Source organism: Pistacia vera, unplaced genomic scaffold (genome assembly GCF_008641045.1).
Source record: "Pistacia vera cultivar Batoury unplaced genomic scaffold, PisVer_v2 Contig350, whole genome shotgun sequence".
Classification (NCBI taxonomy): domain Eukaryota; kingdom Viridiplantae; phylum Streptophyta; class Magnoliopsida; order Sapindales; family Anacardiaceae; genus Pistacia; species Pistacia vera.
Genome location: NW_022196169.1, coordinates 649,129 through 676,030, shown reverse-complemented (window position 1 = coordinate 676,030; position 26,902 = coordinate 649,129). Strand labels below are relative to the sequence as shown.

Below are 26,902 nucleotides of genomic sequence, written 5' to 3'. Positions count from 1 at the left end.
CAAGAAATTGACTTTGAACAAACTGGGCCCAAAATCCTACAAATGTATATTTGTGGGGTGTCCTAAAGAGACCAAAGGATACTATTTCTATCATCCAAAAGAGCGCAAAATTTTTTGTTGCTTGTACTAGTGTCTTCCTAGAAAAGGAATTTTTTCTAAGAAGTATTAGTAGAAGAAAATTAGAACTCGATGAAGTTCTAGAGCTACAAGATATACTAGACGAAGGATGGGAAGATGTGCCACAAGCAGTGGTTGAACATCATGAGAAGGTTATTCCACAACTAGTGGATCAAAGTGAACCACCTCAAGTACCATAAGAGCTACGTAGATTTGTGAGAGTACGCCATGAGTCTGAGAGATACAGTTATCTCGTGACTCAACATGATGACGTACTTGTCAACCAAGACGATGAACCCATAACTTATGAAGATGCTATATTGGATCTAGATTCTGTTAAATAGCTTGAAGCCATGAAATCTGAGATGGACTCCATGTACCAAAACCAAGTATGGTCTCTGGTGGAACCACCTGAAGGGGCCATAGGGTGTAAATGGGTCTTCAAGAAGAAGACTGACATGGATGGCAAGGTGCACACTTATAAATCATGACTGGTTGCCAAAGGTTTCAAGCAAATTCATGGTATTGACTATAGGAAACCTTTTCGCCAGTTGTCATGATTAAATCCATCCGGATTATGCTTGCTATTGCTACATATCATGATTATGAGATTTGGCAAAGGGATGTCAAAACTGCTTTCCTGAACGTAAACCTTGAAGAGGATGTGTATATGACACAACTCGATGGTTTCGTTCTTGATGGGCAAGCTCAGAAGGTATGCAAGTTGTAGAGATCCATTTATGGACTCAAGCAAACTTCAAGGAGCTGGAACATTCGTTTTGATGAAGCTTAAAAGAATTCGGTTTTATCAAGAATGAATATGAGCCCTGTGTTTACAAGAAAGTGAGTAGAAGCGCAGTGACATTCCTAGTGTTGTATGTCAACGACATACTTCTGATCGGGAATGATATACCGAACTTGTAGTCGGTAAAGACTTGGTTATCCAAGTGCTTCTCCATAAAAGACTTCAGAGAAGCAGCCTACATCCTCAGAATAAAGATATACCGAGATAGATCACGTAGGTTGCTTAGCCTAAGTTAGACTATATACATTGACAAGGTACTGAAGAGATTCAGTATGGAAGAATCCAAGAAGGGATTTCTTCTGATGTCACATGGTGTCTATCTCTCTAAGGATATGTGTCCTAAAATACACAATGAGAGAGATACAATGAAGAGGGTCCCATATACGTAAGCAATTGGATCCATCATGTGTGCCATGTTATGTACTCATATTGATGTCTCATGTGTATTAAGCACTTGTAGTAGATATCAATCGGATCCAGGCGAGCGTCACTGGATAGTTGTTAAGAACATCCTTAAGTACCTGAAGAGAACTAAAGACATGTTGGTTTATGGAGGGGAAGATGAGCTCACTGTAAGAGGATACATTGATGCTAGTTTCCAAACGGATAAAGATGATTATCAATAGCAATCAGGGTTTATATTTTGTCTCAATGAGGGTGCAGTGAGCTAGAAGAGATCCAAGTAAAGCACTGTAGCGGACTCTACAATGGAGGCTGAGTATATTGCATTATTCGATGCGGCTAAGGAGACAGTCTAAATTAAGAAATTCGTCACCGAACTTGGTGTGGTTTCCACGATTGTTGATCCGATAGATGTCTATTGTGATAACAATGGAGCAATTGCTCAAGCAAAGGAACCACAATCTCCCCAGAAGTCCAGACACATACTTAGATGTTTTCATCTCATCAGAGAAATGGTTGAAAAGAAAGATGTATAAATCAGTAAAGTGCATACTGATGACAATCTCGCCAATCCACTGACGAAGCCTCTGTTGCAGCAGAAGCATGAAAAGCACTTAAGGTTATTCGGTATTAAATACATGAATGATTAACTATAATGCAAGTGAGAGATTGTTAGAGTAGGTGTCAATTATTATAAAATTGACAATGCAATAAATGTTTATTTATCAATAAAAGATATATTCTTTTATATCGTGTATGCAATGATATATATCCTTAGGATGGTAGAATCGTGATGAGGGTATCAAGTGTTTCAAATATTGATAGTGAGAACTCTATGATCACATTTGGTGGCCATTCTAGAAACGTCCGTAGCCCCAGTATTATTTTGATCAAGGACACAGATAATACGGTAAGGCTATCATAGTGTTAAACGACCCTATCGAAAGGCAGTGACTGGTCTCACTTGTCAAGGTTGTTTGCCTACAACTTGGTGTAAGGCATAGGTGCTTGCTAGAGGCAAGTTCACTAGACACACCCACCGGAGGATTCTATATAGATGGAAACCCTAGTATCTATGGAATAAATCTCCTAACGGATGGTGGTACATGTGATCCTTAGGCTTGAGATCACCGGAGCGCCTTGTGCACCAATTGATGTAGTTTGACACTAGCCCAACGTAGTTCTATTCAGAGCTATCAATACGGTAGTGATTGGCTACATTGAGAAGTGTATCGAGACTATGGTGGATCGACAAAGGATTTATCACTTCTGAGTACGGAAGAAGTTATCTCACTGGGTAATTCATTAAATGGCAATGACATTAAATCTGTGGCCATAGTGTGATTGAGTTGATGCTCAATCCAATTTATTATTCCGATCATTGGTCCGTTAACTGAATACAAACATGTCGAGAATATCTGAGGTTGACACTATTTATGTATCTCAGTCTTGATGAGATAACAGTTGATGAAAAGATTTAATTGCACGTAACCATACCATTGACAGGCTGCGGTTTCGCTGAATTCGAATCTATTGGGTGGCCATGATGCCTTACTAGGGGTCAATCTTAGTCTATGTGTAGTAAGACGATTAATTGGTGTTAATCGTGATACTACACACTGCCGATATGATGAGGAGCCTACGAGTCACACACTTAGAAGATAATTTAAGAATCAATTTGTGAGAAGGGCATTTTTGTCTATTAGGACGAAATGGTATTTTGGTAATCTCACAGTGCAATTAAATTTGCTGAGGTTGTTGCCTATATTTAATTTTAATATTAAAATTAAATTAGTGAGATTATATTTAAATATATCTCTATATATATTTAAATGAATTATTATTATTAATTAAATGTTAATATATTATTATATATTAATTGATTTTGAATTATAATAATTAATTAATTGATTGAAATACCATAAAAGGGTGTGTTTGGTTGCAAGGGTGAACTAGGGTTGGAGCCCATGACTATTCCAACGTGAAATAGGGTTTTAATTCTTGCACTATATAAGTGTAACTTAAAATTAAAACATTTAAGAATTATTCATTCAATTAAAACCCTAGCCACCCTATCTCTCTCTCTCTCTCTCTCAAGAAGAAAACTTTTCTTGTTCTTCTTTCTTTATTCTTGAAGCCCTTGATTATTCTAACAAAATAATCAAGGGTTCTGTGGATTATCTTCGTGTGGACTTCCGTGAGTGTGATCCTACTTTGGATCGATTGGCGAAAAATCACGTGAATAGTAGATGGTGAACAGTATTAGTGAATAGTATCTCTGTCCGAAATCAGAGATATTCAAAGGAGCCTCCAAACGTACGTAAGTATTCTAATCATTGAATGGATTTACTTTATATAGATTTTTGTTTATAAACATGTAAACGGCATAATCTATACTCGGATTTAGGCAAAGAAATATAATTAATTTACCGATTGAATTTTTGTTTTCCGCTGCATATGGTAGATCAATTACTTACTCCTTTTACATATTATCTTAAATATCCATTTTAAAGCATAAACAAATAAAAATTTGGCTAATTTAAAATATATCAAAATTCTTTTAACTCTATCTTTACGCTAAAATATTAATATTTTTTATAATTTTTTCATATAAGTTTAGATAAAATAAAATAAAATATATATAATATAATTTATCTAGACTAAACTAATTTTATTTGTATAAGAAGATTCTAATAAAGGTGTAGTTACAAAAATTATTGTTTTGACTTAATTATCCTTAGTGCATGTGGCACAGAGGTAATGTATATACTACATTAATAATTAATTAATAGAATATGTCAAATCCATCGTATATATATTGATAGAAGAGATTAGAGATACACATAATTTCATCCCAAAAAACTCTAAATATGCTTGAAAACATATAGGCTCCGTTTGGTTGGTTTTTGGGAATACTATTATTAGTATTCCCAAAAAAGTTAAACAATAAAATGCCCAACAACTCATAATATTATCCAATATTATTCAACTTTTTTCAAACCCCCTAAATTTGTTAATTTAATTAAATACCCCTGAATATTTTTTTTTGAAATTGCAAAAACACCCATAAACCCACATTATACCAGATTCTAGCCCGGAATCTGATATAATGGCGCACTACCAGCTGAATCTGGCCAGTAATGCCCCGATCTAGCCTTTTTCGACCAGATCCACGGTGGATCTAGCTTTTTCTGGCCAAATCCATAGTGGATCTAGCCGGAAAATGTCAGATCTTTGGCCGTAACCAGACATCAATGACGGCCAACATATGGTCGTTGTTGACCATCAACGACAACCGTATCTTTGGCCATCGTTGACGAGCAAATGTGACCAGATCTGACCGTCAATGACCAGATCTAACCGTAGATCTGGCCGGCAAAGGCCATATCGGCGCACGACCGGCAAGATCCAGCCGATCATGCGCCAATACGGCGACTCCGGCCACCTTCCGATGGTGGTGGCCGATTGTGATTATTCAATGGGTGGGTGGGTGGGTTGGAGATATTTTTGTTAACTTTCAAAATTTTATTATAGGGGTGTTTAGTAAATAAACAAACATAGGAGATATTTTATTAATTTCCAAATCCTACATCGTAATACCCACTCAATTCAACTTTTTTTAACTTTTTCAAAAAACTTTTCTAAAAAATACAAAAAAGTGAATCAAACGGAACCATAAATATTTTGGCTTTAACAAAGAGATGTTCATGCTAACGAGTTATTATGTACACACGCAAGTTTAAAGATACAGTAATAATTCTAAAACATAAATCATATCTCAAATAACTTTAGATAAATATTTTATTTCATCTTAAACCTTTAATATAATATTACACATATTCTTCACAAAATTAGATACAAAATTTATTGTTATTTATAACTTACAAAATTGATTTTCAATTCCTCTTATATTTTTTGTCCAATTTTATCATGCCTTTATTAGACACAAATTTATTGGCAAAATAGCGAAGATGAATTATTGGAATATTTCTCAAGTTTCATTGGACAATTCTTATGCAGAATTTATTTAGACATACATTTATACTGCAATACAGAAGCCAAAAAATTCGTATATTATAATGAAGATATATATATATAATAAGTGTAGCCTGTCAAAACGAAAAACAATTTCATCCAATAGAAGATGATTAATCACATCTTCGCTACTCGTTAGCACATTCAAATACAATACAATCAAATACACCTCCCACCTCCTCCCTAGTATTTTGCTTCTTGTCATAAATGAAAGAATGACAACGTCGTCAAGCCAGCCAAATTGGGTGAGCTAAAAAGGGACCGCAAAAATGTTGCGAATCTACTTTGACCAAGCAACTGTATCAATTTCTGCTTGTGCGCTCTTGTATAACTCCAGCCTCTTAGCAAGGCTACTGCGTCGCTCCATGACTGCTGGATCTTCGTTCAATAGTGATGACAATCGCTTTTGCTGCACAATTTTTCAGTATCGATAACGTCAATCATTTGCTCAAAATCAAGAATTGCAAATCTTTTCGAGAAACTTTTTAAGTAAATATATCAGTTCAGGGGATCCGTCTCACCTCCATTGCACCCAACTCCGTGAAGAAATGGTCAAGAAGGCTTCGTTTAGCCTCACGTACTTGACAATAAACAATGGATTTGGGAATAGAATGCCGCAGAGTTGCACAGACCATATTGACATAAGACAAAACTGTCGTTCCTGTTCATATGTAAAGAAAAGAGTGTCCATAATCAGTTGCGGATTACCTAGATTTTCTGGCAACTTCTGCATTCTTCAATTGTCAGATAACAAATGCTAAAAGAGATAGAATAAGATAAATGCCACATTCAGAAGTGTCCACATAGAACTTACCAATTCGCCTCAGATAAGAATCATTGTATCTATCAAAAATTGAATGTGTTGGATTGCCGCCTTTCTCAACATCCTGAGGAAGCTTTCGGAAGAAATCAACGGTCAGATAACTACTCTCCATATCAACAAGCTGAAGTGTTGCTTTCTTGCTCATCTCCTTCATTCTGTCTAGTGACTCAATAGCTGCATTTCCGACCTCTACTCTGAGAGCAGGATACTGCTTTAACTCCTGATTCAAGCAAAACAATGATTTTATAACGGTTTGAAGAATTTATCAACCCAAGGCAAAACAAATGGATGATAAAAAGCACCTGAAGTCTTTAATACAACTTAAGAGCTAAGAGAAATGACTCTTACAACTCTTAATAATACCAAACACAATGCATCAATGTTCATAGGATGCTTCAAACTGATTCTGATAGAAACCTAAATCGTAAATGGTCAGGGTTTTGCAAAACTTTCTTATTTTTTGTTCCTTCTCATGCATGAAAGTCTCTAGTCTATGTCCATGTAGCTGTTTTAAAGTGAGAAAATCCTTTCACAAGAGCACTTAACCATGCAGTATAAATTTACTAAGTCAACTTTATAGAGTCCAAATAAATTTTGCATACTGTCAAACATTACTAATTCTTGAAATAAGGCCATTAGTTAAAGGAGCATTTAAAATATTCTAGGAAAGCATGAACTAGAAAAAATATGCTAGAAACAGTATGAAAAAGCATTGCAGGAACTTACTGCAGTCTCACTAATAGCCTTGTGAACCAGTTCCCTCAATAGAGCATGGACCTGGAAATTAGATAAACAAAATTAACCACTTGAAGTTTGAGCAAAGTGGTGCATCAATGGCTCAGATATTAAAAAGAAAAATCAACAACATTAGAAATTCAAATTTAGCATAAAAATTAGTTGTGTGCCCATCCTCCAGCTTTATACTCGGCCAGTAAACAACAACTTAACTTCTCTCCACTCAAAAATTAAAAATTATACTTAATCCCCCATAATTTTCGCACCTGCAGCTTTCTATAAATTCAATGCACTATTTAATTTGAAAAGCCAGCTACTACTGTCAAAATGAACCTACATAATGGAGAATTTAGTGTTGTGAGGTGTTACATATCCACATATAAATCCCACCAGCTAAAGACTCCCAAACATGCTAAAAGGAAAAAGTGAGGGATTGTCTAGACGCTACCAACATTATTAACAACAAAGCTCATTTTGGGTTTCATAGTAACAGCAAAACAACGTTCAGTCTACCAGGTTTGAATTACAGCCAGTGTGGCACAAAATTCCATGTAAATATAACTAAATGGACTAATAGTCACAACTCACAACAAAGGCATTACAACATTATTAAGTAGTTCTCTAAATCACTCTTCATTTGTCAACATAGATATCTACATGAAAAGAATAATTAAGGTGATAATAGATATAAGACTAGACATCAAAAATTGATTAACACAAAAATCAACGAGGGAGAAAAAAAGATGGTGCATATAAACACTTGACGAGCTTATCCAAAAAAATAATGCAATCCGAAACTGATAGAGACCCATCTAACAACTCAAACAATTGGGCTAAGCAATGGGCCTTTTGTCAGCTTGAGTAAAACTCTCCTTGGAAAACCGGCTTGCCAAGGGAGGGTGCCCAAGTCCTTTATAACCGACATGCCAATCATTTTCCCTTCCAATGTGGGATCCTAACAGAAACCAAATCATAAAACGATTAAAAAACATTATTTGGCCATAGCAGAGGGTGATGCCAACTGATACCATAAAATCTATCTTACAGGGTTCACTCTGAGTGGCCAATTACAGGGGGGCAAAAGGAAATAATACTTCCAGGCTTTATCTCAAATGGGGAATGGATGGGGAGTCAGTTGTGTATGTCATAAATTCATATCTTACCAAATTGGAGAAAATAAAATTGAAAGGGAAAAAGCAAGGAAAGAAAGAAAGACAACATGGGAGAGAACATATATACACATAAAAAATTCACTCATGCCAAGTTGAATATTAAAAATGATCTTCCTGAATTTTCATGCATACCGCATCAACAGATGCCTCAGCTGGACCTCTGATAGTAACCAAGGTAGACTCGATCAACCGGCGGTATCCTTGTTCAGGAGCGATTAAATGAGGTTGATACCCATCAGCTTCAGTAATAAGCTTCCTAATATTGTCCATTGAAAGTTGCTTGTCAAATTGCAACCTTTTGAGAGCAGCAGGAAGCTGGTTATCAAAGACATGGTAAATTTTGTCGCCACCAGGACGCCTGTGAAAAAACAAACTTATAAATAAGAGAAACTTATGGAACAGTTACTTGACAAACTATAGAAGGAATAAAGAGCCAAGCCAGTAAGGATTGAGGTGAAAAGAACAAAGTATGATGCATACACTCCATCAAGATGCTCCTTGTATATTTGATCAAAAAGACGGCAAATCTCCATGATCATATATAGCTTTCCCTACATGTCATAAGCATCAACCATTAGCAGGCGCAGCAGAATTTTTTATTGAGGAACACTTTAAAATGAAATGGCAAACACAACAAAAGTGTACACTTACTCCTGCATCAGTAGCTATAGGCTTTCCAAGACGACTCAGTTCAGATTCTAGCTCTGCAATTGTTTTGTTAATAAGCGATTGGATGCCTGGGATTCGGGATTTGATTACAGTTTCCAGATGCTGAGATATAACCATTGTCCTTAAGAGTTATTATTACGAATGCAAATGTGTAGAACAAAATAAAAATTTCAGTTGTATCCAACCAAAACATTATTAAAATCTCAGAATTTCATTTGCCTACCTTTGAAAGCATTTTTGCTAGATGCTCAGAACCCATCCTGTGTGCAAGGTGCTTGTAATCCGGGCTACTATTAAAATAGTCACGCTCTCTACGCCGAGCAGCAATCATGTCAACATTCTTGTTGATATCAGCTTGTGATCGGTTCACAACACCCACCCATGGGAATTTTAGCCGATAAGACTTTCCTTCCAATATCTAAGCAAAGCCAAAATATAATTCCGAATGTAATTATGCAAAAGGCATTAGATGATTCTAATTGTAAACTATAACATCACTGCATGATAAAATAGCATGTTGCCACAATCTTATGCAAATAGGTGCATCAAACTATAAAACTCTAATCTCAAGGAAAGAAACTTAATTTCCTTTTTGTATCAGACACAACAAAAAGAAAAAACTTCGGATGACTTGAAGACAGTGGAAGCCAGGTGGTGGGGAAAGAGGAAATAAAAGAAGAGTTCAGCTATTTCAGCATCATATGAATCAGCTATTTCAGCATCATATGAATCAGCTGTAATAATGATTATAAAAATGCTAATTTTCTTTAATAAAATATTTTTAAAGATGAAGTGGAACATAAGTGACATTTTTAGATCCTGTTATACCAATATCAAATAACAAAAACATTCATGTATCATTAAAGAAGATTTTATTTAGGAAAATTGTTTAGGAGAAAGAAATACCAATTAGTAATGCCATTGGAAAAGAAATTAATCTGACTTACATCAACTGCATCAGTACCCTTATCCATAAGATCAATCTTTGTAAGGACCCCAATTGTCCTGTCACCTGAAAAATTTAAAGATGAATTAAGTACTAAAACATCTACAGGATCATTTGTACCAAACGCTGAAAAACCATCAACATTCAGGTTCAGGTTAAAGGGTTAATAAATTTCACATATGATGGCAGATAACAATATAGCTTGCAATTTTTTTTAGCATTTACAAGATTTTTTTTCTTAGCTGGACATAACCAAACTCAGAAAACTGCAAATATGAGGCATAAAGGAAAACAAAGGTTGTAGCTTCCTAGAAAGCAAATATTGAAATTACCTGTAGGGTCTACTTCCCGGGAGATTTTGATTGCATCAGATGTGGCAAGATCTTGATTGGCAGGCGAAATTGCAAGAATTATACTGTTTGGCTGCATAAAAGATACAGGAAAGAGAATAGTGCAACAACATTAGCTTTTCTCCCAGCATAAATCAAACTTGCATAATTTTAACTGTATTAGCAAAAGAAATAAATCATCTTAAAAGAAGTAAACTTTTCATCCAAATCAATTGGTATTCCTAAGCATACAAAATAATTCCAGTCTTGGAATGTAATTACCTTCTCAATGTAGGAGCGAACCATATTCTCGATATCTTGCACAATACTGTCTGGTTGACCCTCTGCATTATCAAAGACAATCTCTTAGTTCTATCACATAACGCATGCTGAGGATTAAGGCTCATTTCATTCTTTATTTTAAACAGCTAGACAATATATGATCATGCATAGCAAAGAACCAAAAAAGATATTTATGTAGCTAAACAAAACTAGTTTGGAAATAGCAATTATTTAAGCTAAGTTGAGTCTTTTTGTGACTACATTAAGGAAAAGAACGCAGGCACTGAAGTTTGCAACTGCTAACTAATTGATATGGAGATGTGAACTAGTCAAAGAATTACAAAACTTAGTTGAGTCATACTATTAGTTTCTGAGAAGAGCGAAAATGCGGATCTTAGTTTTCACCTCTCTTTTCTCTCTCTTTTTTTTTTTTTTTTCCTCCTAACGCTACTTAGGATGAAGAATGCATGTATGTAAATGACTAGTGTATAATATCTAAAATAATTGTAGCTTACCAACTGCGACTTTTGTGAGCCCAGGAAGATCAATCAGAGTCAAGTTGACAACTGCAAAAGTTCAGAAAAGTACAAAGGTTTAGATATCACAAGCAAACAAATAACTTATACTTCAAGAGAATTTGGACCTCTGACCCTCTTATTTGAAAACCAATGGTCATACCATTCAATCCTCCCCTATGGGTTTATGAGAAAGCCATGATTGACAGACATTTAACTAGTATAACTGTAAATGAAGCTAAGAGCAGAAAACATAAGGCTTCATACAATCAAACCCGATAATGAGACCGCACTAAAGGATGAGGACATAGTTACCATTCGGAGAATAAATGCTAAGATGAATTGGCACACTGGAAATTTGCTTGCTGCGGCCAGTCTCTCGATCAGTCTCATCTTGAATCTCCTTCCTCACAGCCGCTACAAAAATTAATTATAGCTACATTAACGTGTGAAATAGAATAAAAATTTACACAAAAGTAAAAACAAAACTGACAACTACTGATCAAAATTACATCTTAAAATGGATCAAATGTTCATAATAAAGAAAAGTTTTGTACCAAAATCAGTGAATCTTTTTCTAGGGAGATGAAGAAACTCAGCATATTCTCTACTTCCTTCATCGCTTTTATGGAGCTGTAAAACCAGAGGACGCCGCGTAACAATCCCTGCATATTTTACAAATGTCACTCAATTCACGAAAATAAAAACACAATAAGTTAGACATCATCACAAGTATCAAAAGATTTATTTATAATACCAGATCCACGAGGTAAAAAGTCCTTGCCAACAATGCTCTCCAACACCGAAGACTTTCCTGAACTCTGTTGAAAAACACACAGCTCAGATCAAAAACAAAAACAAACCAAAAAAAGAATATCAAGCAAGATATAATAGAACAGTTAATAAAAAAAATTTATAAAATGAAAAATATAAAGCTGACCTGACCACCGACAACGGCAATCGCCGGCAAAGAGTCCCAAAGAGTTGGCAACGCACTGTTTTCTCCATGGTCACCGAGAGCCGTGCAAGCTCTTTGAATTTTGTTAACCAAAGTAATCAAGTTCTCCATTTCTGAAAGCTAAACAAATAACAGACGGCAGAAGATAGCTGTCAGTCTCAGATCAACTGGATCTGACAACTCGGGAGAGTAAACGGCGACGTATTATAGAGAGATCTGCGATTTAATTAGCTTAGCCGGCACGATAATGAAAGAAATAGAGAATTTGAAGTTTGAACGAAAAGGGGGTGCTGGTGAAATGCAAACAAAGCGCGTTTACTAGTCTTTTGGTTTGTCGTTTTTGTACTGAAACGAAAAGAGCTGAACCGGTGACCGGCTAATACGACAATGGACCTACAAAGCCGGTTACGCTTAACAAGATTCTCGTCTCACGATATTTTCGTTGCTTAGTCGCATTTTTGGTCTCTTTACTTCAACTTAATTTTTTATCCTTTTTTATTTTATTTTTTAATTGCTAATTATTAAAGAAAAACACGACTTATTAAAGAAAAACATCCATGTAAATTTATAATTAAAAAGATAACATTTTACTTTTTTATAATCTCAACTAATTCACGATGGATTCTTAATAAGAACTTTAACTTGAAAATATGCATCTATTCACACTATTTTTAATTCGTTCTAATTATTTAATGTTATTTTACTTACAAATAAGTAAAATAACATTTATAATTAAAAATATAACATTTTACATTAATTATGTTAATCGAACTTTATACAACAATAAAGACATGATATTTTTTTTTATTATGGGTCTAATTGAAAATTTATGCATTAAATTTCTATATAAAGTAAATATCATTGATTAATTAAATTGGTAAGAACAAATTCCATTCAAAACCATTATTTTTATATTAAATTGATCCCTTAATTTTCCTTTTTTATTAGAAAAAGGGTGATGGATTATTTGGGTGGTGTGTTGCCATGCCAGCCTCAAATTACAGTGGGTGTCTTTCAAATTTGAAACCATCCGTTTGAAGCATGGTCCACCATGATTTAGGTTCAAATATTTTAAACCCAACGGCACAATTTTGCAATTTGTTCAAGGAACCAAACTCCTTTTTCTGATTCTTATTCTATTAATTTATGATTATATCATTGATTCTTTGTTCTTTACCGTTTAAATTACAGCCCAAGGGCATCGAATGCTTGTTGGGTGTCATTTCATGGGGCCATGATATTCGGAGCGGGGACAGTTTGGATCACAAAATTTAAGATAAATAGATAAATTGGCCTCTGTGAAAGGTTGAAGGAGTACTATCGTTGGGACAGAATAGGATTATGAACAAAGATTGGCAAAGCCATTTCACAACAATTGTAAGAGAAGGTCAACAAAAACAGTAAGGTCCAATTGCAGACCTTCGAATCAGAATTCCCATATTGAAGAAATGAAACAGGTACAGTTACAACATGAGAATAAGAATGGAAGGGAGAAACTTTTTACTTAAATTGGTGACACTGATGTGCACCTAAAATATATTGAGGGATAACAATTTACTGCAAAGTACATATATATCTACTGGAATTTTCATACCAGAAGAAAGCAACCGAACGCAGCATTGGTTGGACACTTTATAGTGATAGGTTAACAGACACCACAATGGTTCTCGGATTAAACACTTCTAATGTATATGCTAATTTAGTTTACATAAATGACAACTAGAGACAGTGGAGTTAAAAGATGATGAAGAATCTTGATGATCAGTTAGTAGAATCAGGAGATCCGTAACCATAAGGGTTCTTGCTCGCCCAGTTCCACTGATCCCGACACATCTCATCAATGCCATATTTTGCCCTGAAAGTGAAAGATACAATTCAAATTATTGCCCTTCAATTTGTTACAAAGAACAGCACCCATTATGGCAAGTGTTCAAAGGCCTAACGTGGGTAGGTAACTTAGATACTCAGCATTCAAAGGATAGATGTGCAAAGATATTAGAACTTACTTCCAATTCAATTCACGTTCTGCTTTCTCTGTTGATGCATAAACAATTTCGGCATCACCAGGTCGCCTTCCAGCCATTACAATAGGAATTTTCTGAAGCAACCCAGTCAATGGAAAGAGCATTAATTAAAAGAAAAAACAAGATAATGTGATATGCAGAACAAGGAACAGGTTCTTCCCATAGTGTGCCTTACATAGTTTGCCTTACAGAATTAATACAAACTTATTTAATTCAAGGAATTGGAGTACATTTACATGAAAATTTACCAAATATCTACCAAACAAGATATTAGAAGACTCGAGAGTCACATATAATTTAACTGTAGCTTAAGAAAATAAGATTAGAGAAAACACCTTTCCAGAGGCCTTTTCAAATGCTGCAACCATCTCCAAAACCGATGTTCCTTTTCCAGTTCCCAAGTTGAATACATCACAACCTGTACAGAGACGGATAAGAATTATATAAGAAATTGGAACCTTGCTATTAAAGAGTAACAAATCTGCAAGATGACTGAGGAATCCATATTCTAAATAGGAATACAAAGTAAATTTTATCAGCTCAAAATTCAAATTCCAGAGACAAACCAAGTTTGTAAATTTTATCAGCTCAAAATTCAAATTCCAGAGACAAACCAAGTTTTGCCCCAAAAAGTTGTAGTGCTTGAAAATTGCATTTGAAATTTAGGGCAATTATACAAAATATTAACCATGGACACAACCAGGTGTATGCCTTCAGGTATTTGATTTGTTTACAAAGGAACTGTAATTAAAATAAAAGAGGGATGACTCAACACTACCAATATAATGAGTAACTACAAATTACGACAGATATTCTTATGGCATATAGCACATTAAGCAATTTCAGGGGTGTTTAGGTATCCTTCAAATGCTTAACATATCTAATATGCCATCATACAATATCAAATAAAAAACTGATTTCCAGAAAGGAATTACCAAAAGCACCTAATTTACTTAAGCTTCTGTAAGTGACAAATTAATATCTAAACAGAAAATAGTACTGATTTTGAACACATACCTATACTAGGATCATCAAGCTTCTGCAATGCAGCAATGTGGCCATCGGCTAAATCAATAACATGAATGTAATCACGAACCTGAAAGGATCCAAGTGCCATCAAAATCAATCCTCAATTTGCATTATATACCATGTATGCACAGATAATACATATAGAAAGCATATCTAAAAAGCATACCCCAGTACCATCCTTGGTTGAATAATCAGTTCCATAAACTGTCAGGGCCGGACGCCTGCCAACAGCAACTTGCTGCACAAAAGGCATAAGATTGTTTGGAATTCCACGTGGATCCTCACCAATTTCACCACTTGGGTGTGCACCAACAGGGTTGAAGTATCTTAGCAATATAATCTTCCATTCAGGGCCCGAACGATGGATATCACAGCATATCTCTTCAATGAAAAGCTGAAAAATCAATCAGGTCAGATTCTCATAAAAAGATTATACAATAGAAGACGCTTAATCCTAAAGTTTACAAACAAAAAAACATTAGATAATTTCAACAGACCACACAACCTAAATCAGCAAATTTACAACTGATTCCAAATGTTCTTTATATGCTTTCCATAATGACACATTCATATTTCAGGTGTTATGGACAACACATACCTTGGTACGCCCATAAGGGTTTGCTGCCTGCAGGGGGAACTCTTCTGTACATGGAACTTTCTTTGGCCAACCATAGACAGTAGCTGATGATGAAAAAACCAGCTGAAGATGTTTCAAAATTTAAAGATAGATCAGGTTACTCGTATCATAACAGTAAGGCAAGAACAATATCATGAAAACCATAACATTGGTAACAAAATAAATTAGTGAACATATTTGAGGGGAAAAACACTTGAAACTTAAAAGTAAATAACTTATAAAATTGATGATGAAATCATTCAGTGAAGATATATAATATGCCAAGCATACATTTTTGCACCCATAGGCACCCATAACTTCCAGAAGAACAATTGTTCCCATAAGATTATTGTTATAATAGAGCAATGGTTTCTGCACACTTTCCCCAACGGCTTTCAGTCCAGCAAAGTGGATGACAGCATCAAACCTGAAGTGCAGACAGGAAAAAAAATGAGAAAGAGAACAAAACAGAAGATAAATTCTTTGTTCTTGTAGAGTTTTCAGGTGTTAAAATCTAACCAAGTCAAATCAAACAAAAATCTTTCATCTTTGATTTTTTTTTTTTTTTTTTCATTTTACTATTTCATTTATGGGTATTAAAAAAATTAATATTCATTGATTTATAATCCAGTTCTGAAGAGGACCAACATGATGGGACAATAATGCCATGATCCACATGCAAAATGCCACCAAAAATGTTTTGACATTGCCAATGGAAAGAATACTGACAAGGAGAATATATACAGCAACAGCACATGTCCACCAAAGTGGAAAAAAAATGCTGCAAAATACATTCACCGGCAACATAACAGAACCAACCAGTTTCTACAAAGCTAATATTTTAACAATAGCGAAAGAGAAAGCTTATCATGGAAGTGGGACAGTACTTTGTTTTGGAAAACAATTTCTCCAGTGCTGGCTTGTCCCGGAGATCAAACTGCAAATAAGCATAACTTTTAACATCAGGACCGTTAATTTTGGTCAATACGTGATGATAACTTTAATCAAAACAAACCCATAATCAAAAGAGAACCAAATGCTTCAGAAAAAACCCATTGATAGATTAATCTAACTAAAGGAGTGAGCCATAACATCAGTTGAAAGAAAGCGAGTATTTTTCAATCAAACACTCGGCTGAATTCAAAATATCACCAAAAGAAAGCCTGAATTTCAAGGAATTAAAACACCAATAAAAAAAATTAATCCGATGAACTAATTACCTCTCTAATTAAAACACATAATCCCAATTAAATTAACTTAATTGATTTCTAAACTCTACAAGTTTTGGCGCGAATAAACAGCTTGCGAAACCAATATATTAAAAAATTGAAGCTTTCAAAATAAAAATTAAACCTTTTCTCCTTTCCCAACGGTTCTACAAAACCCAAAAGAAAAAAAAAATTAAAAAGGAAATTATAACCTTAACCAACCTTGTGAAAAGTAAGATTGCTCCCAAAATTACCGGCAAGTTGCTTCACTCTAGTGACGGCGGTTTCAGAAGAGTTATCCAAATTATCGACAATAACGGTCTTATAACCGCCCAGGAGCAACTGAAGCACCGTGTGACTCCCAATGTAACCGGCGCCACCGGTGACCAAGACGCTCTTACCCATGTTAGAAATTGAAAGTTGAAGAAGAGAAGTGAAAAGGGAATTTTACAAAGTTTTAAACTGTGGGTTGGACTGCGAAGACTTGAATTGAAAAGGAAGAGAGAAAGAGACGACGATTTATAGGGAAAGGACCTTGGCGGAGAATCATTTAAATAGTAAAGGCTATTAATGAAAAAGACACAATATTCCTTACGCTTCGAGAGAAGAGGATCGGACACGTGGAGATATTTCATTAGTCGAAGTGTGGACCTCATTGAGGTTAACTGTTGAGATTACGTGGTGGGAGAGTGGGGTTACTGCTTTCTCGGACTTGTCATATTTCGTGACGCCGATGATTTGACCGTACTACCCTTGTGATAATGCAGGTGTCCACCCTACATGTATCTTTCTAGGGTATTTTTCGTCAATTAAAACTGTCTTTTATCTAGAAGTTTCGCCTTTCGGTTGTTCAATTAATAGTTTTGACCTGTCTTGACAGAATAAAGTTTAGGGGCGGCCAGCCAGCACATGAAGGTAAAAGAAAATGACTAAAATGTAATTTGGTTATTCCAAGAAATTCATTCACCCAAAACTTTGAATAAAATTTTAACCTATAGTCTTGCCATAAACATTTTTTATTTTTATTTTCTTTATAACTTTTTAGTTTTATTAAGAGGCATGTATACTAGTTGTAACAGTCTAAACATGTTTACTGAAAGTAGATTGGTGGTTTAGACGTGCGATCTCATGTTTAAATCTTCCTAAGATTTATGTGAAGGATCATGACGGTGGAATGTTATACTAATCATTTATGTAGATTAGTCGAGATATACACAAATTGATTCGGATTTGTTTAAAAAATAATTGATTTTTCGGAAAGTGGGTGAATACTACCAAAATTGGGCCCAATTGATTTATAATGGAATGTTGAAAAGGATAAAAGGAAAGAAGATTATCCAGAATTGATTCTTCAACCTTTCCATCTTTAATATCAATAGAGTTATTGTGCCCTTTACATGAAACGGTGGTGGATAAGTAGAACACGGAAGGTGCGAATAAGGTTCATCAATCATGGTGATTGAGTGAATACTCCAGAATTTGCCGCTGGAAGCGCCTTGGAACACAAACAAAAAGCGAGTCCTTTTGAAATAATAATAATAAAGACAATACACAAAGGATTCGGTTGGGTTTATCATTTATGAATAGTCATCAATTAAGGGTGAACGGCTTCGGATACCTTGCATTTTTTGAGAGAATCAGAACCGCACAAAGAAGGTTTTAAAAAAAAAAGAACTGGAATTGAAACCTGTCGATTTCAATTCTTAAATTCAAGAAATTGGAACCTGAAATGCAAGTTTTGGTTCCTTACCTGGGTATCCTATAAAAAACTAATCACCCCCAATTAATTTAAAAAATGACAAAAATACCTTAAAAGTTTACAAATACAACCCTAACAAATTAAGAAAACTTACATTTAGTAGTTTTTAACTTTGATTACTCATTCATTTGTGTCTAATGTGACTCTTAAATCCTCTAATCCCTAGGCAATACTTGAATTCAATCGATTCACATAAAATTTATTCATCAAAACCAAAACACAATAGGTTCCAAGCAGGAGCCGGAATTGGAACAAGAACCATATAGTATTGATTTTGAGTAGATTTCGGTTCTACCCACTACCCATGCTCACCAGAGTGGGCTTTAAGAAAAGGGAAAATGAATTATTCTATTGAGTACCGAGGTTGACATCAAATCTTTTTTACTTCGCCTTTTCATAAAATAATATCATAATTCAAGGATGTGGGTTGCTTTGCATGTGCTTTGTATCTTATATTCTAAAGAAAGCTTTTACAAATGTAAGGGAACTAGAGGATGACGGTGCTTTAGAGAAGACCTGCGTGATTCTTGACTTGGAAAAAAGAAAAGGAAAGTAGAAACAAGAAGAAGAAGGGATTGGATTGGATTGGTTTATTTAATAGTTTTGAGTTTGAATTCCCACGCCACCAACCACCGACCCAGCCAACTAACTTATAGTTTATACCAGCTAACTTAGCTCCATGGATTACTTGGACCAGCAGATTAGTGACACCAGTGATTTGATGGTTAAACAATACATATTTAGTCAGTGTACCAAATCCTCCTACTGATTACAGGTTCCTTGTGGATGTGGTTATGAATTAGGCAATAAACAATGCAATTATAAGTCAAGCCTGCCCATAATAAGAACATTGGACCAAAATATCTGTACCATGTTAAACAAAATTAACTGTATGATCTCAGAAAGGCCACCACAGAAGACAGCACACAAGTTTAGGATTTCTTGTAATTCTTCACTCTCAATGAATAATTTAGATTCCGTACAATAATTTTCCACCTTGTATCAATGGTTCGGTTTGTTCTACATGGGGATCTGTTGCGATGATGGAGAAGGTCAGGTTTATATCTAATTACCTCACTCCATGGCTGATGCTAGCACCTGCAAACCGCACAGAATACATCCGCTGTGTATTCCTTCTGATATTCATCCACTGCGTATTTCTTTTATCTCTAAATTTGTCTTGTCAGCCAATCTTAAGGACGAACAGATTACTTATTCGGAGCCAGGAGATGTATCATGGAATCTGTATGACCACAGAACTATATGATTGAGAAGGCAACAGAAGACATCATACAACTTTTTAAGTATATTATACAATTGTTCACTCTCAATGAATATTTTTTATTCCGTACAATAATTTGAAATCATTCAAGAAATCTTTGACGAATGAAGAAAGCAATTTCACAATTTCAATTCACAAGTAACATTAATGCACATTATAAGCATGATTTTGTAATTTCAATCAAGTTACTCAAGTCACTGGGACAGGTCTTTATCTGTGCCAAAATCAAGCTCTTAATACCTGATCCAGTCATCCTCCATTTCCAATATTTGCATAAATTCAGATTCTTCTCCAGTTATTGGTTAAACATAGTATTGCCCAACATTGTCTGATGTTCATGAACGATGAGTTGGCACTCAACTTTTCCACCGATCTAACGATGAGTTCAGGAAAAACAGGTTGTAACACTAAGCAAAGTGGTCTTAGTTTTGTCAACAGTTCTCAGTGAGATATCTAAATCTGTTCTGTGGGGTTTATAGGTTGGGAACTAATGAGTCTTTCTGCCTCATCATTTGCTTCAGCCTGCAGTCTCCATTTCTGCATCAAATGTGGAAAATCATGAAGTCCAACCAGCAAGACTATGCATGATGCACGAAAACCTCAAAGGGATTACAACATTACCATGATCATACTAGAAAGAAAATTGCAAGGAAAAACTAAGAGTAGATTTAGGAGAATAAAGTTTTATACTGGGTGTGTTATGTGCATGCATTGCCCTTGTCTGAATTTTGCTTAAACAGTTTCATTCAGGTCATTTTCGATCGACTTATTAATTCTGTGTTAGAAGAGAAAAAATGCTGGAGTGAAGAAAGCATGCCTCTTCAAGATTTTCAATTTCCATGATTTGTTGTATCTGTTCGGAAATGCTTTCCTGCAATAAAGAATCACTCTGTTAATTAATTTTACAAGTGTAAATTAAGACAGAAAAGAAATTATATGAATATGTTGCACATACCACACTGGTCACTGCTTCAGCAGCAAGAACATCAGAATCCATTTCTACCTCAATCTCGATCATAGAAGAAATCTGACAAATTGATTTCACCAATATGTATTAAATGATTGCGCTATGGAGAGGAAACTGAATCAATATTAAGGGTGGTGGTGAGGCAAGTCAATCATTCTCATACTCAGAAGCATACCCTTGCATAGCTGTCAATCAGTTCAATCCGTCCCTTGAGGGAATTTTCCAAGCCTTCACGCACCCTCTTAACTTTACTTTTCCGAGCACTGGAAAAAGGAAATGACTGTTTCAGCTCAGTAATCTCATCCAAGGACCTTCAATGCCCTTTGACAAATTTATAGTCAATTAACTAAAAACTCATATCAAGTTCAGCAACCATGATGAAGTACAAGGACTTCTAGCAATGTTCAGAGGTCTCACCGATAAGAAGGTTCTCCTACAGCATATATTTTGTTCTCCAGCTGGCACATCCGAGCCAACATCCAAACCTACACACAAGATCAATCAAATTCTGCTATAACATCACATCAGTCATGCATCAATGAAAAGATGAAGAGAAAGGAGTGAATAGTTATTATCATTCACAATGACATATGATAACCTCTCAATGAATAGCACATCTGGGAACTTGTCATATAGAAATAGGAAAGCAGAGACTTCCATTGTGATGAATTACAATACAGAGTTTCTGTTTAGGCCTGCTGTTAGGTGTAGCCACCAAAACCCAAGTAATTAACTGGAAAAGTAGAAGCATACCTCTTTTTCAGCAGCTTCTTTTAGGTCTTTGATACGAGACTGAAGCATGTCATATTGTGATAAAAGCTGCTGCTTGATAGCAATTGCATCCACTGACCTTTGAGGAAGCTGGCACCATAAATAGATAAATAAACAAGAAATATGTACTTCTGTTCTCTCAGAAAATTCCTTAGTGGCTTCTGCATGAATAGTAAATTTATTACTCAGAAGCATATGAAACTAACACGATTGCTATTACAATCCCCTTATCAGATTGACATTATCAGCCTAACAGCAGCTTGAGAAATAAAACAAATTAAACAAGCTAGCCGGCTGGTTTTAGAATTAACTCATGAATTCTTAGACTTCACTTAATTTAGGTTCATCTGTTTGAACATAAAATGAAGACAGAAAGAGAGGTATCCCCAACTTTTGTTGGGAATCAATAGCACTACTTATGATTGGGATGCTTACGCACTATACTTACAGACATTTTTTTTTTTTTAACAATTGTAGAGTGGCGTTTATCCAGAATACCCACAAAAACTGTAACTAAAAGAAGAAACACCTTTTCTTCATCATATCAACAAAGTACTGACCTTCTGCCACTTTGAAAATGATTGTACAGTGAAATTTTGTAAATCCACTCATTAACAAAGGCTTGGAATGAGTCAGGATATATGAGTGATCTTAACAGAGGCTTGGAATCTCAAGAGTACTAAAAATGGTAACAAAAGTTGAATGAAAAGATAATACAAGAACAAGAAGATACTAGCTTACCTTATTCAGTTGAGGGAGAACCAGAGTATTTAAAGTTGCTCCAACAGCAAGAGATGCAGCAGCAACTGAAAGGAACTTAGGTAAGCTAGGATCAATTAATCCTGAGGCAGCTTCTCCAGTGGCCAGAACAGCCAGAAAAGGGATGAGGCTGAAGGGATTGAGTAAGGATGAGCTTCCATCTTTAGTTGGGGCTCTCAATAATGGTGATTCCCTTCCATCTTTGTGGTTTGTCAAGCTCATAGGTTCTCCAGGGTAGAAGTTAGGGGCCTTTGGACTAAATTTAAAGGGACCCACCTCCCTATAGACATTTGATGGAGTTGCAGAAGCAACAGTTACCCTTTCTCCTTCCTGTGCCGGGAGATCAACTGTTTCAGTAGCAAACCTGTGTGTACGTGCCATCCCAGAAGGAGTCTGAACCTGGAAAAAGAGAAGTAAAGAGTTAATTAAAGAGGACAGAGGAAGTGTGTAATCAACCAAGCATAAATAATTAGAAAATAATGTATCAGTTTAATCCGCTACTAATAAATGATCATATAGTAAATGTGAGATCAAAACATGACAAATTAGAATCAAGAAAATTATACCACAATAGAGTGGACAGCCGCAGGAATCCTTTGCTTCACTATTTGCAAAAATCTTAGCCCCCTTTTCCATGCTGGAATATCCATGCTGCGTTCGGCAGGAGTAGTTCCTTAGAAAAGTGAATATCCCGGCATCAACACCATACACAACTATATTGTGTCATCAAAAACAACATTGAAATTTGAAATGCACCTTCTATTATTGTAAAAACTGTAGATAAGCAATGGGCTAAAAGTTTGAAGTTATTAAAGCAAAACAAAATACAAATTTACCAATCCGAGGAAAAACTAATTGAGTTTTGTGAGGGATAAGTCACTTGCATAAAACAAACTAGATGGAAGCAAACCAACCTGATTTCTTCTGAGTCAATACTGACAATGTCACCAGAGACAAGCTCGTACTTGTAGCGACATTTGGCACATGATACAATCTGCAGCAATAAAATATGAAGGTGGGAAACCAGGCAAATTGCAACTTGAGTAATTGGAGTAAAGGATTGTCTAGCTGAGTTATCTAAATCATTCGATAAATATAAATACCAACAGAGGAGTAATGCACAAAATAGACAAAAACCATCAGTTCAGATTTCATCTTAAAGAGCTAACTAGGAAACTATTGGCAGATTCCACTCTCCATTCCAGTGCATATAGACTACATTAGAGATAAAGTAGCATCATTTTCTATAAATATATACCTGAATACCATTTTGGGGTTGAGCAACTGCTACAGTTATGAAGCAAGTTGGACATCTCACAACTTTCCCGAATGGCACCTATAAAAAATCCAAATATTTGCAATATTTATAGATCATAGACAGCTCATTATGTTTCAATACAATTGCTGCAGAAGTGAAATAAAGAATGGTTTCATAATCATACCTCCTCTCCAGGAGAAACTCCAACTCGACAAATATCTTCAATCAATCTAAGAGCATCTGAAACCTTTAATGAAGCTGCAAGACCCTGAACTAATGTTGTATATACACTTACGTCTGGCCTTGACCATTTCCATCTATCAACAAATGTATCATTTTCACTAACACCTGCCCATGCATGTACACAATATCCACAATGTCATTGCATTCATATCACACTAATAAAAGAAAAAAAAAGAACGATTCATTAACAATCATAATTGGATCATACTACATCACCACGCCCAGTAATGTTATTGGACTCATATTTCAATATATATCTATACTTAAAACCAAAACATCATCTCAGTAACGTTACGGAGATGAAAAACTCAGCAATAAGACAAAAAATTTTACCTTGATCAAAAGTAGAGCGCATGGCATAGAAAACAGACAAAGCGAGGTCAGTATTGCCGCGATCAATGGCTGCATTAATTATGGAGCAACACTCATTAACACTCACAACCCCACTACTTATCTGTGACTTCTCAGCCACCATCTCCAGCACTTCATTTGCATCCTTAGCACCCGAAACTCTGTTCAGCAACTCCTCGTCAAGAATCTCCACGACCCCGTTTTCACTTTCACTTAACGAAGCTCTCGTTTTAAAACTTCTCAACATTGTTGTGGGTCTGCTTCTGGTGACAAATAAAAGAGACAAGAGCGCGGCTGTGTTGTTGCCGTTGCTGTTGATGGGAAAGGTTTCATAGAATTTTGAGAAGCGTGGAGTGGAGAAATTAGAAAGAAAAGGAGAGGGTAAGTTTAAGTTGAGAGTCATCTCTCGATTAAGCTGAAAGAAAAATGAGAGCTTCTGTTTTTGTCAGTGGCAGAGTCCGAGTTTGTGTGCTGGCTGAGGCCTGAGAGATAGAGGATGAGGAACGAGAGGTTGCCAATGCAATCAAAGAGGATTCTTCATACGCATGCTTATGCCAGCATCGAATGATTCTGAGCCGTTGATTCAATTGATGGGCCTCAATTATCCTTTCATAGTTGGCATGGACGCATCAACTGAATCCACACACGTGGACAAATGATTTTTCACGTTATGGTTTGTGGTATCAAAGGAGAGAGAGTAAAAAACAGAGGAGAAATGGAGTGGACCAAATAGTTAATTTTCACGAAATAATTGGTGGGAAAAATTTATTCATCATCACTGGTTTTGATTTTGCCATTCCTTTTGTTCAAGTTGAATTCAAGGTCTCTCTGGTCAATCAATGTCCTATCACAGATGCAAAACTTCAGATATCTCCTCCTAATAAACTACTACATATATGCTTCGTACAATTATGGTTGGTTTATTCTACATGTATTTTCTGATAATTATAATTAGTTTCTTGGAACCAACAAGGATCTTTGTCGTTGCTGATGACCATGGTGATGTAAGTGAAGCTTGGGGTCTTTGCAAACACGAATTAACTGAACTTCTTCCTCCTCCATATCGTCTCTCAGCTAGCTTCACTTGTGCACCCATTTGGAAAAAAACTGCTTTTAGTGTAAGGAAATTCTGTATTTTGTATCATTTTCATTTTTATGATATAGAGATTTTCTTCTGACATTTCCAATATATTTGGTTGCAGTTTTATCAAAATCAAGATAATGTTACGACGATTGTGTTGTCAGGAAAATTGACCTCTCAATGGGTTGGAATTGGGTTTTCAAAGGATGGGAAAATGGTGGGATCAAGTGCGATGGTAGGTTGGGTTAGTGACGATGGAAAATCTAGCATAAAGCAGTACTTTTTACATGGTAAAAAAGATGCATCTCAAGTCATACCAGACAAAGGAGATTTGGACCTTACAAAAGTTGCACCTGTTGTTTCTCGTCAAGAAGGTATCACCCATTTGGGATTCCAAGTAAAATCTTCCAACAGACTTGGTGGTCAACCCATTATATTGGCTTTGGGAGATGGGATTCCTCCAGGAAATTCCTTAACGAAGCATGTTGAAAGTCGGTCTACCACAGTTGATTTTTCTTCAGGTTTGTATCACTTTTATCTTCTTTCAAAGTAAATATTACAAATACCATAATTAATCGATCTTCTTCCTGCAGGGACTTCATCATTTCTTTACCAGGACCCAGAAACAACAAAAATGATCCATGGAATATTAGCAATCTTAGGATGGGGTACACTCATCCCCTTAGGAGCACTTGTCCCAAAACATTTAAGGCATCGTGATCCATTCTGGTTCTATTGTCATTCAACAATGAATTTTCTTGGATTCAGCCTCGGACTTGCCAGTGTATCCAATGGAAGAAGATTAATCATTGATCAAGTGGAAGACCGTGATCCTGTAGCCAAAAGATACGTGCTTATACATAGAAACATCGGTGTGGCTTTAGTTATCCTCTGTGCTATTCAGGTTTTTAACCATCTCTAATACCAATTAATTAATATATTCATAAAAGTTTAAGCAGGGTTTTAAAATGGTAATGTTGTGCAGCTACTAACATTCATTATGAAGTCGCCCAAGGAACCCGAAGCCAAATACTACAGGTTCTGGTTTATGTACCATCGTTGTGCTGGGATGCTTATAATAATACTTGCATACTGCAACATTGTGTTTGGCGTAACAATCGGGAAAGCAGAAAAGGCTGTGAGGATAGTAATGTGGACCTCTGCAGCTTGTTATTGTATAACGAGTATAGTTTTGGAACTAAAGACTTGTTTTAAAGGGGATTCCCGTAAGATACAAAATGATGATCTTCCACCTCCGATCTTCCATGCGGATGATGCTCAACCTCCACCAATCAAATCCGTTAATTAGGGGAACTTAATGGGATTGTCCCCTTAGGATGGTTGTAAATTATTAAGAGATAATTTATTATTATTTTTCATATGGGATTATATGAAGTATGAATTTGTAGTTTTTATTTGTTGATATCTTTAAGTACCATATTTGGTGGGTGTAAGATCCTGACATGAGATCCTAACATTAATCACTCCACCAAGTTATAGCAATAAATTAAAATTATAATTATAATTATAAAATGCCGGAAAGTTAAATCCAAAAAACAAGAAGGATACCAAAACGAAAAAGAAATCAAAGAGGATACGAATCCACCCAATAGTATACCTCAAGCTCGATAATGCAGCCATATTCATCTAACAATTTCACAATAAAAACATATTCACACGGCCTATAACCAGAGTCCCTCACACGAAGTACAAGAAGGATTAGGAGTTAGGACCCAGAAGAATGCGGATGATGTTAGAGTTCATAG

The 26,902-nt window shown here is 35.6% G+C and overlaps 4 protein-coding genes across 6 annotated transcripts; 1 reads left to right on the top strand and 3 right to left on the bottom strand.

The window, feature by feature from the left end:
* Nucleotides 1–5,531: 5,531 nt before the first annotated feature.
* Nucleotides 5,532–12,110, bottom strand: LOC116139365 (dynamin-related protein 5A). Its single transcript, XM_031425043.1, has 16 exons — nt 11,771–12,110; nt 11,588–11,651; nt 11,388–11,495; nt 11,146–11,247; nt 10,831–10,881; nt 10,316–10,377; nt 10,037–10,127; nt 9,706–9,770; nt 8,982–9,176; nt 8,741–8,860; nt 8,570–8,640; nt 8,222–8,447; nt 6,909–6,959; nt 6,174–6,402; nt 5,881–6,020; nt 5,532–5,768 (listed from the first exon to the last, which is right to left on the bottom strand). The coding sequence occupies exons 1-16, from the start codon at nt 11,897–11,899 to the stop codon at nt 5,640–5,642; spliced, it is 1,833 nt and encodes a 610-aa protein (XP_031280903.1). The 5' UTR covers nt 11,900–12,110; the 3' UTR covers nt 5,532–5,639.
* Nucleotides 12,111–13,291: 1,181 nt separating this feature from the next.
* LOC116139387 (UDP-glucose 4-epimerase GEPI48) lies at nt 13,292–17,197 on the bottom strand. The gene is made up of 9 exons (XM_031425067.1): nt 16,888–17,197; nt 16,345–16,394; nt 15,749–15,884; nt 15,440–15,541; nt 15,008–15,235; nt 14,830–14,908; nt 14,148–14,230; nt 13,795–13,886; nt 13,292–13,643 (listed from the first exon to the last, which is right to left on the bottom strand). The coding sequence occupies exons 1-9, from the start codon at nt 17,068–17,070 to the stop codon at nt 13,550–13,552; spliced, it is 1,047 nt and encodes a 348-aa protein (XP_031280927.1). The 5' UTR covers nt 17,071–17,197; the 3' UTR covers nt 13,292–13,549.
* Nucleotides 17,198–19,238: 2,041 nt separating this feature from the next.
* On the bottom strand, nt 19,239–24,637 carry LOC116139372. 3 transcript variants are annotated; one of them, XR_004129443.1, is made up of 13 exons: nt 24,038–24,628; nt 23,646–23,809; nt 23,462–23,539; nt 23,118–23,197; nt 22,770–22,854; nt 22,186–22,602; nt 21,427–21,534; nt 21,091–21,158; nt 20,849–20,936; nt 20,662–20,733; nt 20,524–20,577; nt 19,947–20,243; nt 19,239–19,667 (listed from the first exon to the last, which is right to left on the bottom strand). XR_004129443.1 is itself a non-coding variant. In XM_031425051.1 (12 exons), the coding sequence occupies exons 1-12, from the start codon at nt 24,456–24,458 to the stop codon at nt 20,160–20,162; spliced, it is 1,719 nt and encodes a 572-aa protein (XP_031280911.1). In that variant the 5' UTR covers nt 24,459–24,628; the 3' UTR covers nt 19,694–20,159. The 3 variants fall into 3 exon arrangements, 2 of the variants coding, with proteins under 2 accessions (XP_031280911.1, XP_031280912.1); XM_031425051.1 differs by lacking the exon at nt 19,239–19,667 and having other exon boundaries at nt 19,694–20,243; XM_031425052.1 differs by lacking the exons at nt 19,239–19,667; nt 19,947–20,243; nt 20,524–20,577; nt 20,662–20,733; nt 20,849–20,936 and having other exon boundaries at nt 21,124–21,158; nt 21,427–21,605; nt 24,038–24,637.
* Nucleotides 24,638–24,758: 121 nt separating this feature from the next.
* LOC116139374 (cytochrome b561 and DOMON domain-containing protein At3g61750-like) lies at nt 24,759–26,561 on the top strand. The gene is made up of 4 exons (XM_031425053.1): nt 24,759–25,173; nt 25,258–25,657; nt 25,730–26,040; nt 26,122–26,561. The coding sequence occupies exons 1-4, from the start codon at nt 24,952–24,954 to the stop codon at nt 26,443–26,445; spliced, it is 1,257 nt and encodes a 418-aa protein (XP_031280913.1). The 5' UTR covers nt 24,759–24,951; the 3' UTR covers nt 26,446–26,561.
* The last annotated feature ends 341 nt before the right edge of the window (nt 26,562–26,902 follow it).